Source organism: Cynocephalus volans, chromosome 11 (assembly GCF_027409185.1).
Source record: "Cynocephalus volans isolate mCynVol1 chromosome 11, mCynVol1.pri, whole genome shotgun sequence".
Lineage (NCBI taxonomy): Eukaryota > Metazoa > Chordata > Mammalia > Dermoptera > Cynocephalidae > Cynocephalus > Cynocephalus volans.
The window spans coordinates 99,932,305-99,950,350 of NC_084470.1; the positions used below are offsets into that span (position 1 = coordinate 99,932,305).

At 44.6% G+C, this 18,046-nt stretch overlaps 1 protein-coding gene across 2 annotated transcripts in view; it reads right to left on the minus strand.

Moving 5' to 3' along the window:
• CNIH3 (cornichon family AMPA receptor auxiliary protein 3) overlaps positions 1 to 17,555 on the minus strand; it is a 128,404-nt gene extending 110,849 nt beyond the window's left edge. For both annotated transcript variants that reach the window (XM_063115452.1, XM_063115451.1), the window contains exon 1: positions 17,475 to 17,555. In XM_063115452.1, coding sequence (XP_062971522.1) covers positions 17,475 to 17,555 — 81 coding nt within the window. The remainder of the gene's footprint in view (positions 1 to 17,474) is intronic.
• Positions 17,556 to 18,046: the final 491 nt, after the last annotated feature.

An 18,046-nucleotide genomic window follows, 5' to 3' on the forward strand; every position in this document is an offset into this window, starting at 1 on the left:
AGGACCGCTGCTGGTGGCCGGTCGTGGGGGCTGACTGCCACTTTGCCCTCGGCAGGAGAGGCTGCCTCATTTACAGGCAACAGCTTTGAAGAATGGAGCAGGAAAAGAACTGTTCCATAGCTGCAAAAGCGAGTCTCTAAACAGGGAACACGGTGCCAGGGCTGCTGTGGATGCAGACAGGATCCCGGAGCCCGGGGCCGCGCTGAAGGCGGCCAGCTGCCCTACTCATGATTCGAGGTTTCAGGCCAGCATAAAAGAAGATTCCTGGGAGCGCCCAAGCCGCGCCGCAGGACCGAGCGAACAGCCCGAGGCAGCGGAGGCTGAGAACGGGGAAGGCAACAAACCAGAGGCAGAGACTGAGTGCCCGACCTGGCACAGCCCTGTGAGTGACCCCTGCCCCGGCCCTGCTTGGGGGGCTGACGCCCACGCGGCTTCCGCCTGCATCGCCGGGCCACTCACCGCCCCAGGGCTGCCTCCATTTTCCCAGGGGCTGGCAGCTCTGGCCCAGCTTGGCTCCTCACTGAGCCTCCCCACTTGCTTGCCCTGGCGTGGGGCTTCCCGGGGCCTGCGGGCTGGCCTCCCCTCCCACTCCCTCTGCGGTTCTCTGGCGGGGCTGGTGTCGTGGGGCGTCCCCAGCCAGTGTCGGGAGGGCAAGGAAGTACGGGCAGGGCCGACTGTCACTCCACAACACCCTGGACTCCGGCCCCCAATAAACTTCCTGTTACTGGGAGGCAGATACCATCTCTGAGGCCACCAGTTCGGAAAAATGCCTAACCAATTTCTGGTTGGGAATAGTGTGGTAGGAGAGTTCCCAAGTCCGCTTGAACCTGCCGGAGAGCTGAGTGCAGGCGGGCGCTAGACTTGGTCCATGCCAGGGGGATACAAAGGTGAACAAGTCCCGAGAAAGATCTACACAGTGCTACAAAGGCACCCAGAGCGAACGGTCGTCTGTGCCTACCAGAAACCTGGTAGACTTCCTGGGCGAGGCGGTGCCAAGCAGGGTCTTGAAGGCGCAGCTGATAGATGAGGGTGGCAGAAGACATGTCCCAGCCCAGCCCAGTGTGCACAGAGTAGGGAGATGTGCAGCCAGGGAGGCGGAGACTCGACAGAAACCACACACCCTGTGGGGTCGCCACTGCACGATCCAACAGCCTGGGCCAGAGCACACGGAACAGGGAGAAGTCCTGCACGGGAAGTGAAAGCTCAAAAGAGATCACATACCCTGTGGTACGTGATCCACCAGCCCAGCAGAGTCCAAGCTGACCAGAAAGGTGGCTCCCCGGAGAGGCCCAAGACCCGAGGCAACCATACACACAAGGCACTAGAGGCCAACTGAGCAGTCACGGAGGTAGCCATACAAAATTGGCAACCACAGCAACATCTTAGTTAGTCAATAGTCTCAAACCGGTGGACTGTGAAACCCCCTGCCACAATGAATAAACACCAAAAAAAAGATACCAGAAATAGAAAAAAATCAAGAAAGTACACCACCAAAAGTTAATAAATCTCAAACTCTAGATCCTTGGAACAAGAAGCCCTTGAAATGACTGACAAGGAATTTCGAGTGATAATTCTAGGGAAACTGAATGAGATACAAGAAAACTCAGCTAGATATCATGATGAAATGAGGAAAAGTATACAGGACCTGAAAGAGGAAATGTACAAGGAAATCAATGTCCTGAAAAAAAATGTAGCAGAACTTGCTGAACTGAAGAAGTTATTCAGTGAAATAAAAAACACAACAGAGAGTTTAACCAGCAGGCTTGTCGAAGTTGAAGAGAGAACCTCTGAACTTGAAGATGGGCTGTTTGAAATAACACAAGCAGACAAAAAGAAAGAGAAAAGAATCAAAGACATTGAAGAAAATCTGAGAGAGATATTAGACAACCTTAAGTGCTCAAATATCCGAGTCATGGGTATTCCAGAAGGGGAGGAAAATGGAGATTCCATTGAAAACATATTCAAAAAATAGTGGCAGACAACTTCCCAGGTATAGGAAAAATCACAGATCTTCAGATCCAGGAAGCCCAACGATCTTCAAACATATTCAACCCAAAAAGGCCTTCTCCAAGACATGTCATAGTCAAATTGGCAAAACTCAGAGACAAAGAGAGAATCTTAAAAGCTGGAAGAGAGAAGCGTCAAATCACCTATAAGGGAGCCACAATCAGGCTAATATCAGACTTTTCATCACAAACCCTAAAAGCTAGAAAGGAATGGGATGATATATTCAAAATACTAAAAGACAAAGATTGCCACCAAGAATACTCTACCCTGCAATGCTATCCTTCCGAAATGAAGGGCAAATAGTATATTTCTCAGACAAACAAAAACTGCGGGAGTTCACTACCACACGACCACCCTTACAAGAAATCCTCAAGGGAGTACTGGGTTTGGTTCCTGAAAAATAACAACCACTCCCATAAAAACCCAAGAAAAATCAAAACCCACTAGTATAATAAAAATGGCATTCATGAAGAGAAAACAATCAAACAAAAACGCTATCTGCAACCTAAAGAACCAACAAACACAGGAACCAAACAGTAAATCAGAAAGCAAGGAACAAAAGACAACTAAGACAACCAAGCAACCAATAAAATGCTAGGAATAAATCAACAACTTTCAATAACAACTCTTAATGTAAAAGGCTTAAATTCCCCAATCAAACGACACAGACTGGCTGACTGGATCAAAAAGGAGGACCCAACTATATGCTGCCTACAAGAGACCCACCTCACCCATAAAGATTCACACAGACTAAGAGTGAAAGGATGGAAAAAGATTTACCATGCAAACAGAAAAGAAAAACGAGCTGGAGGAGCTATTCTTATATCTGACAAAATAGACTTCAAACTAAAAACCATAAAAATAGACAATGAGGGACACTACTTAATGATAAAAGGACTGATCCATCAAGAAGACATAACAATCATAAATATGTACGCACCCAATGTTGGAGCAGCCAGATTTATAAAACAAACTCTATTAGACCTAAAGAAGGAAATAGACACTAATACCATAATAGCAGGGGACCTGAACACCCCACTGTCAATATTAGAAAGATCATCTAGGCAAAGAATCAGTAGAGAAACACAAGATCTAAACAATACTCTAGACCAATTGGAATTGGCAGATATCTACAGAACATTCCATCCAACAACCTCAGAATATTCATTCTTCTCATCAGCACATGGATCATTCTCCAGGATAGATCACATATTAGGTCACAAATCAAGTCTCAATAAATTCAAAAAAATTGGAATTATCCCATGTATTTTCTCAGACCACAATGGATTAAAACTAGAAATTAATAACAAACGAAACTCTGGAAACTATACAAACACATGGAAATTAAACAGCATTCTACTTAATGACATATGGGTCCAAGAAGAAATCAAGCAGGAAATCAAAAAATTTATTGAAACTAATGAAAACAATGACACATCATACCAAAACTTGTGGGATACTGCAAATGCAGTATTAAAGGGGAAATTTATTGCATTAAATGCTCACCTCAGAACAATGGAAAGATGGCAAGTGAACAACCTAACACTTCACCTTAAAGAACTAGAAAAACAAGAACAATCCAAACCTAAAGTTAGCAGACAGAAAGAAATCATTAAGATCAGAGCAGAACTGAATAAAATTGAAACCCAAAAAGCAATTCAAAAGATCAATGAATCAAAGGGTTGGTTTTTTGAAAAGATACATAAAATTGACAAACCATTAGCATGGCTAACAAAAAAAGGAAGAGAGAAGACTCAAATACCAAAAATTAGAAACGAAAAAGGTGATATTACAACTGATTCATCTGAAATACAAGGAATCATTCGAGACTACTATAAACAACTATACGCCAACAAATTTGAAAATCTGGAGGAAATGGATAAATTTCTGGACACACACAAGCTCCCAAAACTGAACCATGAAGACGCAGAAAATTTGAACAGACCAATAACAAACAATAAAGGAGATTGAAGCTGTTATCAGAAGGCTCCCAACAAAGAAAAGCCCAGGACCAGATGGATTCACAGCAGAATTTTACCAAACATTCAAAGAGGAATTGACACCGATTCTTTACAAATTATTCCAAAAGACTGAAACAGACGCAAATCTCCCAAACTCATTCTATGAAGCAAACATCATCCTGATACCAAAACCAGGTAAAGATATAACCAAAAAAGAAAACTACAGGCCGATATCCTTGATGAATATAGATGCAAAAATCCTCACTAAAATACTAGCAAACAGAATACAGCAACACATACGTAAAATTATTCATCACGATCAAGTGAGATTCATCCCAGGGATGCAAGGTTTGTTCAACATACGCAAATCAATAAATGTGATACACCATATTAATAAACTCAAACACAAGGACCATATGATCATCTCTATAGATGCTGAAAAAGCATTTGATAAAGTTCAGCACTCATTCATGACAAAGACCCTCTATAAGTTAGGTATAGAGGGAAAGTATCTCAACATAATTAAGGCCATATATGACAAACCCACTGCCAATATCATCCTTAATGGGGAAAAGCTGAAAGCTTTTCCTTTAAGAGCAGGAACTAGACAAGGATGCCCACTCTCACCACCAATTGATAAATGATTTCAGCACAGTAGCAGGATACAAAATCAACACACAAAAATCAGTAGCATTTCTTTTCTCCAATAGTGAACATGAAGAACGAGAAATCAAGAAAGCCTGCCCATTTACAATAGCCACCAAAAAAATAAAATACTTAGGAATTGAGTTAACCAAGGAGGTGAAAAATCTCTATAATGAGAACTACAAACCACTGCTGAGAGAAATTAGAGAGGATACAAGAAGATGGAAAGATATCCCATGCTCTAGGATTGGAAGAATCAACATAATGAAAATGTCCATACTACCCAAAGTGATATACAAATTCAATGCAATCCCCATCAAAATTCCAAAGACATTTTTCTCAGAAATGGAAAAAACTATCCAGTCATTTATATGGAACAATAAAAGACCACGCATAGCCAAAGCAATGCTGAGCAAAAAAAATAAAGCTGGAGGCATAACACTACCTGACTTTAAGCTATACTACAAAGCTATAATAACCAAAACAGTATGGTACTGGCATAAAAACAGACACACTGACCAATGGAATGAAATAGAGAATCTAGAAATCAACCTACACACTTACTGCCATCTGATCTTTGACAAAGGCACCAAGACTATTAACTGGGGAAGGGACTGCCTCTTCAGCAAATGGTGCTGGGATAACTGGATATCCATATGCAGGAGAATGAAACTAGATCCATACCTCTCACCGTATACTAAAATCAACTCAAAATGGATTAAGGATTTAAATATACACACTGAAACAATAAAACTTCTTAAAGAAAACATAGGAGAAACACTTCAGGAAATAGGACTGGACACAGACTTCATGAATACAACCCCAAAAGCACGGGCAACCAAAGGAAAAATAAACAAATGGGATTATATCAAACTAAAAAGCTTCTGCACAGCCAAAGAAACAATTAACAGAGTTAAAAGACAACCAACAGAGTGAGAGAAAATATTTGTGAAATATACATCTGACAAAGGATTAATATCCAGAATATGTAAGGAACTCAAACAACTTTACAAGAAGAAAACAAGCAACCCAATTAAAAAATGGGCAAAAGAGCTAAGTAGGCATTTCTCTAAGGAAGATATACAAATGGCCAACAGACATATGAAAAAATGCTCAACATCACTCAGCATCCGAGAAATGCAAATCAAAACCACACTGAGATACCATCTAACCCCAGTTAGGATGGCTAAAATCCAAAAGACTCTGAACGATAAATGCTGGCGAGGCTGCGGAGAAAAAGGAACTCTCATACATTGTTGGTGGGACTGCAAAATGGTGCAGCCTCTATGGAAAATGGTATGGAGGTTCCTCAAACAATTGCAGATAGATCTACCATACGACCCAGCTATCCCACTGTTGGGAATATACCCAGAGGAATGGAAATCATCAAGTCGAAGGTATGACCTGTTCCCCAATGTTCATCGCAGCACTCTTTACAATAGCCAAGAGTTGGAACCAGCCCAAATGTCCATCATGGGATGAGTGGATACGGAAAATGTGATACATCTACACAATGGAATACTACTCAGCTATAAAAATGAATGAAATACTGCCATTTGCAACAACATGGATGGACCTTGAGAGAATTATATTAAGTGAAACAAGTCAGGCACAGAAAGAGAAATACCACATGTTCTCACTTATTGGTGGGAGCTAAAAATTAATATATAAATTCACACACACACACACACACACACACACACACACACACACACACACACACACACACACACACCAAAAAAAAAAAAAACCGGGTGAGGGGAAGAAGATATAACAACCACAATTACTTGAAGTTGATACGACAAGCAAACAGAAAGGACATTGTTGGGGGGGAGGGGGGCGGGAGGAGGGAGGGAGGTTTTGGTGATAGGGAACAATAATCAGCCACAATGTATATCGACATAATAAAATTAATTAATTAATTAATTAATAAAATCTTCTATTCTTTAGATGTAAGTTTTTATTGCAATAAACTTCCCTCTTAGTACTGCTTTTCCAGTACCCCACAGGTTTTGGTTTGATATGTCTTTATTTTCATTAGTTTCAAGAAATTTATGAGTTCCTGTTTGATTTCTTCTTGGACCCATAGGTCATTTGTGAGCATGTTGTTTAATTTCCATATGTTGTATAATTTCCTTAGTTTTGCTTGTTAGTAATTTCTAGTTTTAATTCGTTGTGGTCTGAAAAGATACTTGAAATTATTTCAAATTTTTAAAATTTGTTGAGACTTGATTTGTGACCTAACTTATGGTCTATCCTGGGGAATGTTCCATGTGCTGAGAAGAATGTATATTCCATAGTAGTTAGATGAAATGTTCTGTAGATATCTGCCAGGTCAAGCCAGTCTAAAGTGTAGTTTAAATCCTGTGTTTATATGTTGATATGTTGCTGAGATGATCTGTCCAGTGCTGAGAGAGGAGTTTTCAGGTCTTCTACTATTATTGTATTGTAGTCTGTCTCTTTCTTTAGAACTAACAGTGTTTGTTTTATATATCTGGGTACTCCAGTGTTGGGTACATATATATTCATGATTGTTATGTCTTCTTCCTGGATAGATCCCTTTATCATTATATAGTGTCCTTCTTTGTCTCTTTTTATGTTTTTTCAAGTCTATTTTATCTGATATAAGAATAGCTAATCCTGCTTACTTTTGGTTTCCACTTGTGCGGTATTCTTTTTCCATCTTCACTATTAGTCTGCATATGTCTTTACAGGTGAGGTGAGTCTCTTGAAGACAGCATATATTTGGGTCTGTTTTTTTAATCCAGTCAGTCTGTGTCTTTTAAATGGAGAGTTTAACCCATTTACAATTACAGTTGTTGCTGAAAGGTATTGTCTTACTCCCGGCATTTTATTGACTTTTGTTTGGAGGTTTTAAATATCTTTTGTTCCTTTCTTCCCCTTTTATTGTCTTTGATGTTTGTTGTTTTTTTTGAGGTGGTTAGATTTAGTTTCTTTCTATTTCTCATTTTCATTTTTGCTCTACAAGTGGGTTTTGTTCTTTCTTGTGTATTTGTGATAGTGATTATCACTTCTTGGATTCCAAATGCAGGACTCCCTTGAGGATTTCTTGCAGGGCTGGTTGTGTGGTTGTGAACTCCCACAGTTTTGGTTCTCTGGAAAATTCACTGTATCTCCCTCTTTTCTGAAGGATAGCCATGCTGGGTGTAGTATCCTTGGCTGGCAGTGTTTTCTTTTATATTTTAAATATATCATCCCATTTTCTTCTGGCCTGTACATTTTCTGTTGAGAAGTCTGCTGTTAGTCTGACAGGGGCTCCCTTATAGGTGACTTGATGCTTTTCTCTTGCTGTTTTTATGGTTTGTTCTTTGTCTTTGAGTTTTGCCAGTTTAACTATAATGTGTCTCAAAGAGGATCTTTTCAGAATGAATCTGTTTGGGGATCAAGCATCCTGGACCTGGATGTCCATATCCCTCCCTAGACCTTGAAAGTTTTCATTATTTCATTGAATAGTTTTTCTATGCCTTTTCTTTTCTCTTCCCCTTCTTGAACACCCATGATTCGAATGTTTGTGCATTTAAGGTTGTCTACTAGCTCTCTTAGATTTTCTTCATTTCTTAATTTTTTTTTTTTTTTTTTTTTTTGTCTGCTTGGGTTATTTCAAAAAGGCTATGAGAGCAGAAATTCTTTATTCTGCCTGTTCTAGCCTGCTGCCTAAGCTCTCAGTTGTGTTTCTTATGCCATTAAATGAATCAGTTGTATGAGTTCTGCTACATTCTTTTTTAAGGTATTAAGCTCTTTGTAAATTTCCTCCACCATATCCTGGGGTTTTTTTTTTTTTCTCATTTCACTGTGTTGTCAGAGTCTTTTTGTATCTCATGAAGTTTCATCAAATTGTTGCTCAGAATTCCTTTTATTTCATGAGTTTCCAGCTCTATAGTGTCTGGTATTTGAGAATTACTGTATTCTTTTGGTGGTGTCATATTTTCTTGAATTTTCATAGTTCTAGTATCTCTACATTGATGTCTGGTCATCTGGTAGAGCAACTGCTTCCTCTATTACTCTGGAGTGGGCTTTGAGGAGAAAGACTTCCTCTTCTTTCTGTGGTCTCTTCTGGTGACTTTTCTTGTGTCAATGCACTCAAGTGGCTAGTGGGCTGCCTGCACAGTGGCTGTGGCTGCTACTGTGTCAGGGAGCTGCTTTTGCAGCAGCTGTGGCTTTGGAGGTGGCTCTGGTTGGCTACCTGTGTGAACATGGTGTTTTCAGCCTGCTCCTGCCTTCAGCTCTTGCCTAGGACCCTGTGTATGCTCCTGCCTTCTGCCAGGTGGGGGATGGGGGGGGCTGCCTTCGGATCCTGCCTAGGATCCCACAGGTGCTCCTGCCTTCTGCCAGGCAGTGGGGGCTGCCCTCAGCTCCTGGTTACCCTTTAGCATACAGGTAAGCTCCTCCTTAGAACCAGGCATCTAAGTCATTTAATGTTCATGGTATTTTCAAGGAGAGATGGAGAATCTCTTAGCCAATCTTTCTGTGTACTATAAGTTCACAAATAAAGAGATCTCTCCAATTCAGTTTTGGAGGCTGAGAAGTTCAAAGTCCAGGGGACACATCTGGTGACGGCCTTTTTCTTGAGAGTGACTCCCCACAGTGATGCAGGATGTCACATGGTGAGAAACAAGTTTGGCTTTATTTCAGCATATGTAAGAATGTGTCAGGTTTGTCTCTCCTTCCGTGCCAAATTAAAAATACTTGCCAGCCTGATTATTAAGTCCTGGATTGGTATTCAGAGGCCAATTCAGGATTTAATCGTGTACTTGGAGTTTTCAGTAACTTTTAGGGAAGCTAATCAGATTCTGAGTGCCTTTAACAGGTATAGACAAGTCACAGGTGCCCACATTAAGATGCAGATGCTCTGGCTATAAATGATCCCTGACGGCCAGCAAACACCTCCAACTCTACAGATCTGAGTTTGTAACTCATGTAAAACTTTGTTCTTTGTAGCAGGACTGACTTAATGCCCTTTCTCTAGATTAACACAGTTCAGTTTCTTTTTTTAAAGGATATTCCAGCTATTAGAAGAGGAAGCAACTCAGAAGTAATCTGAATGGCAAGCATGTCAGCCTGGAATTCAACACCATCTAAGCCACAAGGGGACTATCTACACTGCCCATCGAAGGATGGAAGAAAGATGTATTTCACAATATCGATGACCAAAAATAGCTCCCAGTAGGGGCTGGCTGGTTAGCTCAGTTGGTTAGAGGACAGCCTTGTAACACCAAGGTCATAGGTTTGGATCTCTGAACCAACTAGCCACCAAATCGTCCTCTGATCTCCGGCATGCACAAAGGCTGTAGTCACTGACAGAGTTTTTCCTTTGACATCTGTTGTTTAGAGCCTCAGCCCAGCAGTGCCCTCCTCACCTTCAACTAGGCTGACCTGTTCCCATCTAGCATCTCCCCTCTACCCGGTGATTCCAGCTGAAGCTCAGTTATCCTCCCGCACCTCCAGCTGTGCCCAGGAACATGCACTTCTAGCTAGCATCCAGATGATTGTTGTTAGCAGGTGAATGAAGTCTGGGAAACTATTCACTGAGGAAGAATTTGCCAAGCCTATGTTTGTTACCATAAATTATCCACATCCTGAATTTACTTATTCTGCAATCGCTGAGCTCCAACCATTGTGCTGCCCCTGTGCTGGGCACTGAGGCTACAAGTGAGAGAAGTGGTTCCTGCCCTCCAGGAGCTTACAATCCAACAGAGACAGATGCACCATGTGACTAGTGACGGGGGCTCAAATACAAAGGGAGTGCACAGCTTTCCAGGGGGCATAAAGGCTGGAGCAAAACCAGCCATGTGAAGAAGCATTCCATGGAGACTGAACAGCCCATTTGGGAAGTACAAGAGGTTGAGAACATCTGGAACACAGATGTGAAAGGAGGTCAAACAGTTAATTGGGACCTGGTCCTGCTGACCCTCTAATTTGCAGGTGAGAGAAGCCAGAACAACTTTTAGTCTGGGAATGACATGAAGAGATCCTTTCAGATGCTAAAAGGCTCACTCTTGGTGGCTATGTGCAGGGTGGATTCATTCAAGCGAGAGTGTAACCAAGGAGGCCAGTTCGGAAGGGACACAATGCTGAGAAAGAGCAAATGAGCACCTGAACCGAGGCAGAGCCATGAGGCATGGAGAATAGAAGAGGAGATGGTTATGACTGGTAACAAGAGAAGGAACAGACAGGGGTAGAGAGGGTCATCGCAGGGTCTGGGTCTGCTGAGGCTGTGAGGCATGCAGACAAGTTCCTCTTGGAAACAACCCACTGTGGATGTGGGCAGACAAACATGGAGACAAAGGCCAAGAAAGAAGAACCTACAGAGGGGCAAGGAACACAGGGGCAGGGTTCCAGAAATAACGTATGCAACAGTCTCAACGCCATAGAGAGGTCAAGATAAACCCTAAATGGCACTCAGAGATTGCCCAGCAGGAAGTGCTGGTGCCCTGGTCAAGTGCTGGGATGGGGCGAGGGGAGGTCCACAAGGCAGGGGGCCAAAGAGGAAATGAGTGTCTTACAAAAAGAACATAAGCACAAGTGGCAAAATGCTAACATTTGCCAATTCCAGGAGGCAGAGGCAGAGGGCTTTGTTTCATTGGCATCTCCTTCTCTGAATGTCTGATGTAGGAATATAAAGTGGGAATGGAGGCAGGATATGGTGAGGTGCAACCTGTCTGCAAGGCAAGAGAGGCTGCATGGCACATCAGGAGGCCACGGACAAAGGCCCCAGGACTGTCTTCAAGCTCAGAGGCATGGCAGCCTTCCCATGTGCCAGGGGGGATGGGTGAAGGGCAGTAGCTGACGACACAGGCAACTGGGGAAAAGTGATGGAGCAATATCCCCAGGGAACTAAGAGGGGAAGATAGGGAGAGATTCTGCTTCTTCTCAGCCTGGGAAGGAAAGAGAAATTATGAATCAGAGAAGTTTGGGAAAGGGTAAGACATCAAGGTGTCCCTGTCTGTTAACCTCTATCTTCTCTGTGAATTGGAGGTAAAGTCATCTACTTAAATGAGGTGGGAATGGGGATTTGGGGAGTTCCGGGGGTGCTCTGGGAAAGTGACAATGACCTAATCAGTATTGTGGAAGCTGAAGAAGTGGACCGGGATCATGCTGATGAGTTATGAAGCAATACCAAGGTCCTGCTTAGGTCAAACCATGCATTCATCTGAGCCCCAGCAGCCCTCAGGCACCCAGGGTGAGAGCAGGGGAAGTGAGCAGATTCCTGGAGACCGAGGCTTCAATCGTGGGAGTGACAGGGGATGCTGGCACAGCAATTGGGAGCAGCAGTCGGAGCTGAGTGGCAGACAATGAGGTCTGAAGGCATGGGGGAAGACCTGAATCCTCGAGGGGCAACGTGTGAGGAGAAAAAGGAAAAGTCATTGTCAAAATGAGGGCATGAGCAGAGGCAGCGAACGTAGAAGTGAGAGGACCAAGGCCCCCACTGGAAAGGCAAGGCCAGGGTCTGATCAGGGGCTGTGGACTGCAGGAACAGAAGCAGTCACTGGGGTAGAGGTCAGATAACAAATAGCACCCAGGACAATGCACGGGAGTGAGGATGGGACTGTAATCAGATGTCAGATCCTCAGTGGATCCCTGGAATGGTCACAGGAGACAGAGGACATGGTGAGGGACCTTCCAGACAGCATGTGGACAGGAAGGGGCAGCGCCAGAGCAACATGTTTGCAGACAGCCTAGGAGATCAGTAGCAGAACACAAGTCCAGAGAAGAAAGCGCAGGCTGTGAGGACACGTGGGAGGGGGGCAGCCAGAGGGGCTGGATATGAAGCAATGAGGTCAGCAGGCCTCAGAATTCAAAAGGGAACTCTGCCTGGGTGTGACTTCAGGGCAACTGCAGTGGAAACTCCAATTACCTGGCAAAGGCCTCACAACACTTCCTTTAATGTTTGTTCAGCAACCCTAAAGTTTATAGAAAGTTGCTTTAGTGCCTCTGTAACACCCAACCCCTGTGAGGCTTTGAAACATCACCAGTCAGCTGGGATTGGGGCCAATACCTGCTGATTTTAGGTGATCTCAGAATTCCACACCCTTCTGTCCTCTCTTTCAATATGACTGTGGTAGAAATACAATGATGAGGGCTCTTTTTGAGGGTAGTTGTGGAAAACGGACAGCCAACATCTCAAGGCAAGAATAGGATGGCACTAGTCAAAATAGAAGTTATACCTTAAGGAAGGTGCTCTCCAGGTAAGGCTAGCACTTCTCCCCAGACTGCCCCTCTGCAGGAGAGCTAGCTCCATTGTCATCAAGAAGGGCCCTGCTCGTACCCCATGGTAACAGCCAGGGGTCTTTGCAAGAATTACAGCTGCCAAGGTTTCAAAGTGCCACAGTACAGAGAAAAATGTAGGTGCCCAAACTACATAGGGAGCAATCTTTGAGAAGTGGCCAGGAAGCCAAATCAGAAATGATTCACCATGTCAGCCAGAAATGTGCAAGCCAGAAGGTAACAAGAATTTGTTCTGCAAGTACTTATCAAGCACCGCTATATGCCAGGCACTGTCTAGGCTCTGGAGAAAAAATGTGGATGCAGAAAAGGTCCTGCTCTCATGGAGCTTCCTTCCACTCTAGCTGTGAGGCAACGAACAGTGATGGAGGAGGAATAAAAGAAGAGAGGAGTAAGGCAGGCTGGAGCTGTAGACATCACATGCCAGAGGGACAGGGCATCTCAAATAGAACAAAAAGTAGAGATTAAGTAAGGCCTGGCAAAGAGCACATCACCCTCATCGGAGTAAGCCAAACTAGGGTCTTAAAAAAACAGGCTATTGTCAACTCCAAACATCCTACCATTTCACATAAACCCATTTCTGTTTCCAAATGGAAAATCTGAGAAACTGAAACTTTTACTAGGTTCCCAGTGGCTGAGTCTGTGACAGGCTGGAAGTGGCTGAACGGCTAATGGTAAAGACCTGCTGCCTAGTGAAACTTCCTCTCAATAAATATGTATGTTATCCTCTGTAGGTTCCATTAAAACTCCCTTACAGCAGATGCTGCTGTGAGTCCAAAGAAATTTCAAGGTGAAGATGGTACACCAAATCTTTCTAGGGAATATTATTGAGAATTAATTTTATTTGAAAATTGTCAAAACTCTAAATATAAAATGTTTAAAAGCTAAAAACCTGAAATCAAACTGGTAATGAATCTTTGATCTTTTCAAAGAATGCCGTCATCTGTGTTTATATAAATGAGACAGTCTACAAACAGGCTCAACCAAGCTGGGGCTGAGAAGACTCTTATGAGTAAACACTGTTCACTTTATCTTGGCTGGAAATAGATGTTACTTCACATCTGAAACCCTTTAGAACACTTTTTTTTCTTAATATCTATGTGTATTTTTTAAAACACCCAAGAGACACCCAATCTTTTCTGGATGGTAAGATTAGTGGTGATTTTGTTTCATTATCTATCATTTTATTTTCAAAATTTTTGGCAATGGACCTGTATCATCTTATAAGCAAAAACCTTATTTAAAAAAAAAAAAAGAATAGAATTTCCTCTTAAACAAGGATATACAGCATCTTCAGCATCTTTTGAGTCTTGTTGCTGTCATTACAACTCCAATTAGAAGTTCCAACTTTAAATATTTTATTTATACAGAGAAAGGTAATCCTTTGGACAGAAACTATTATCAAAGTTAATCCAAAGACTGTGACTACTGTTAGAAAAAGGGCTTAGGCATAGAGTCTCACAGACCCAGCTCAAATTCCAGGTCTATATCAGCTGTGCAACCTTGGGCAAGTTTCAGAACATCTCTAATCCACAGTTTCTCATCTGTAAAATGTCAATCATGAGGACTTAAAGCGCTGCCTGGGCAGTAAGAGGCCATGTGCCTGAACGTATGTCAAACCACAGAAAAAACTCAATTTTTTTCTGTTTCTTCCAAATGTGACAAGTGTACTTAAAGATGGTGACTGATACAAGATAAATTAATTGGTAATTTGAAATATTTTCATCTGGAAATAAATGCAGATAAAGTATCAAAGTAAAACAAGACTTGAAAGAAATATTGTGCTTATGGCTGGCCACCTCCGTCCTTGCTCCCACACATCCGGTGGGAAAAGGGGAGAGGTAAACAGTTGGAGGTACATCTAAGAGGTCTCTGTAAAGTGCCTAGAACAGATGATGGCCTACTATAGATGCTCAAATAACTATTATGACTCCTAAATAGGTATGTACAATCAAATAAGAAAACTGTGCCATCTTCATATCTGCACAGCAGCGTGGCAGACATTTTAACCACTGTATGTTGCTAAGTCCCCAATTCATCACTTGGGATGTCACTAAACACTACACAACCAATATGGCTTGTCAGATCAAGAAGTACATAAGGAATACAAGAAGCTGGAAAGAAGGAAAACACACAGTCCAACATGGAACAAACTCTCCTAAATTTTGGTTGAAATAATTACCACCATTTAACTAGCACCCACATAACATGTGCCCTGAAATCAATGTGTCTCAGATTTCCCCTTTCAACGTTCAGGAACCAAATCAATTGTGGCGGGGTTTGAGTTGTTTGATTTGGAGAGAAAGAGAGGACGAAAAGCCTAGGAAATGAGGGGCTGAGACTTGGGAATTGTTACTGTAATTTGAATTCATGGAGCACAAATTCCTTTCACTATTAGAAACAGGAAACTTGTCACTTCCACTAGGAGCCTGGACAGGACCTAACATGGGATTTGACAGCATTCAGCTACCCCTAAATAAGGGGTGAGCGTTGGGAACCTTGAAAGTAGAGGCCAATACAGGATCACGGAACACCTGATTTTCATTCAAATGTCTCTCAGTCAACCAGCTGCACAAACCACCCACTTATTTATAACTTGTCCTTGAAATATTATCTTCCCCTGAGTGAGAGAAAATTCTTCTTTCTGGTTAGCTGCTCTGCTTTCAGGGGCTAGTTCAGAGAATTGCAAGCCTGAAAGAGTTTGATGAAGCCCTCACCAAGTCAAGAAAACATAAAAAAGCAAAACAAACAAAAAACAGCAAATGAGGTACTTCTGAAAAAAGGGAGCAGCTGATCTTCTAGAATGCAAATAATTCTCAAAATCTAAAGAAGCTGAGAAAGTTCCTTTCAAACACATGAGCAGAGGCTTGCTGCACTGTTAGGGCACGATCTCTTCTGCACCCTTTTTTATACTAAATTAGGTAAAATTTCGTTTTTCCTTAACTGTCAACAATAGCAAGGCTCAATTTTCTACCAGAGATTAGATCCAGCATTCCAGGGCAAAGGAAGGGAGGGTGCAAAATCCCATCACTTCTAATTAGCAGTATTTTTAACGAGCCACCAAATTTCTGTATCTGAATTCCTTCCCTCTCACCCCCGGATTCCTAAATCGATTGATTTGCAGGTTACGCCATCTTAGAAATTAGGGAAGTTTAGTGATCATCCGGGCCAACTTTCACACTTTAGAGAAGAGACAGGAAGCCCAGCAAGCATCTTTCCTAAGGTTACATGGTGAGCAGTAGTCCTTCCCCCCACCCCACCCCCACCCCACCCCCACCCCGAGTTTCCCTCTCCCTGGCAGAAAGCCTTGTTGCAGGAACTGCTCTATCTAGCTGCTTAGATCTACTTTAAGATAATCTCACCCGCCCTCGGACTTTCTTCCGGTCTTCATTTCGGGTGAGGTTCGCCAGGACCATGCCTCCAGGAATTGGTCTCCGGTCCTTCCCTGTCACCTAGACTTGCGGGCAAGGCCAGGCTGTTAATTCAACGTGGGAGACTATGCACTGTGGCTCCTTCTAAAACACTTGACCTTGGCCATTCTTCCCACCAACCCTCTGAGAGTGAGGACGGGGAGCTCAAACAGCCTTAGGGAAGGAAGACACGAGAGTTCAACCGACTTGACAAACGTTTATGACAGGAGCAGCTTCTCGGTCCTGTTCTCTCTCTTCCTACTTCTACTCACAAGCTTTCGGTCCTCTCTTGCCACACCACACCTGAACAACTGGGACCCGCGACTGCCCTCAACCTCGCGTGGCCCCCAGAAGGGTGGCGGTAAGCTTGTCCCGCGGGGATGCTGGGGGCCTGTTGCACGGAGCTCTGCCACCTCAGGGAACACTCAGGAGCTGATGGTTCAGACCCCAGGAGGACAGGGAGAAACCGTCGCTGCTCCCCGCGGTCTCTCCCTGCGTGGCTTCCCCAGGGCCGGACCCCCTCGCCGCCTGCCGCCTCAGCCCCATCGCCCTCCCTCCCAGGCGGCTTCTGCCTTCTTTCTCATGCTCTGCGCTCCCGTCGTTTCCACTCTGTCTCCAATCTATGTCTAAGTGCAACCCACACAGAGGCTGACATTTAAAATGTTTAGTTGTTACAGTTCCTTGACTCGTTGCCGGGCCAGCCAGCGGCGCTTCTCCTTCCTCTCCCGCCGTCGGGAAAGAAGGACGCGGGTAGAGGGGGTCTGGCCGCCGTCCCCAGGGCCCGGGACGCCGAGCACCAGCGGTCCCTCCGCCCCGAGCCAGGGCACCCAAGACGCGCCGGCGCCGCCAGGCCTCAGGATGCCGCGCACTGTCCCCTGACCCGGGACAGGGGAGCGACAGCGGGGCGAACCTTCGGGTGCGCCTCCCAGTCCGCCCAAGCCACAGTGTGGAGAAAGTGAGACGAAATCGGGAAAGGGCGTGGACAGGAGCGCGTCTGGGGCAAAAGAAACGAGTTAGGGGGCCGAGCCCCTGGCGCACTTGGTAGAGTGCAGCGCTGGGAGCGCAGCGACGCTCCCGCCGCGGGTTCGGATCCTATATAGGACTGACCGGTGCACTCACTGGCTGAGTGCCGGTCATGAAAAAACGACAAAAAAAAAAAAAAAGAAAGAAAAAAGAAACGAGTTAGGAACCGCTGCGGTTTACTCACGTGCCAGATGGCGAAGAAGATGAGCGCGGCGCACAGCACCAGGGACAGCATGTAGCAGAAGGCAGCAAAAGTGAAGGCCATGGCCGGCGGGCCCCGACCCCACCACACGCGAAGAAGCCCCTCGGAGACCCGCACTCCCTCAGAAAGGAGCGAGAACGGAGCCACGTCTGCAGCTTCCGGGCCAGTGGCCAGGAGGAGGCGCGGCAAGCGGAGGCTCCGGGGTCAGCGAACAGGGGCAGGATTCCCGTGGTTCCGGCGACCCAAGGCCGGCCCGCCCGCGAGGACAGGGCCAGCGAGTGTCGTTGGCGGGAACTGTCTCCAAGCCGGAGAAGAAATCAAATCAGCAGAGAACACCTGCAGATTAGCGCCAGCCAGCGGGCGCCTTGAGACCACCACAGCCACAGATGCGAAGGTCCACGGAGGACCGAGCGAGGCGGTCCGCCCGCCGCAGTCCCAGGGAAGAGCCCGCTACTTCTCGCGCCGAAGCGGACGAGCAGAGGCGAGCGCGCCACTCAGCAGGGCGTCCGCCAGGTGCCCGGGGGACTCCGAGATCCCTCCTCCAAGTCCCAGAG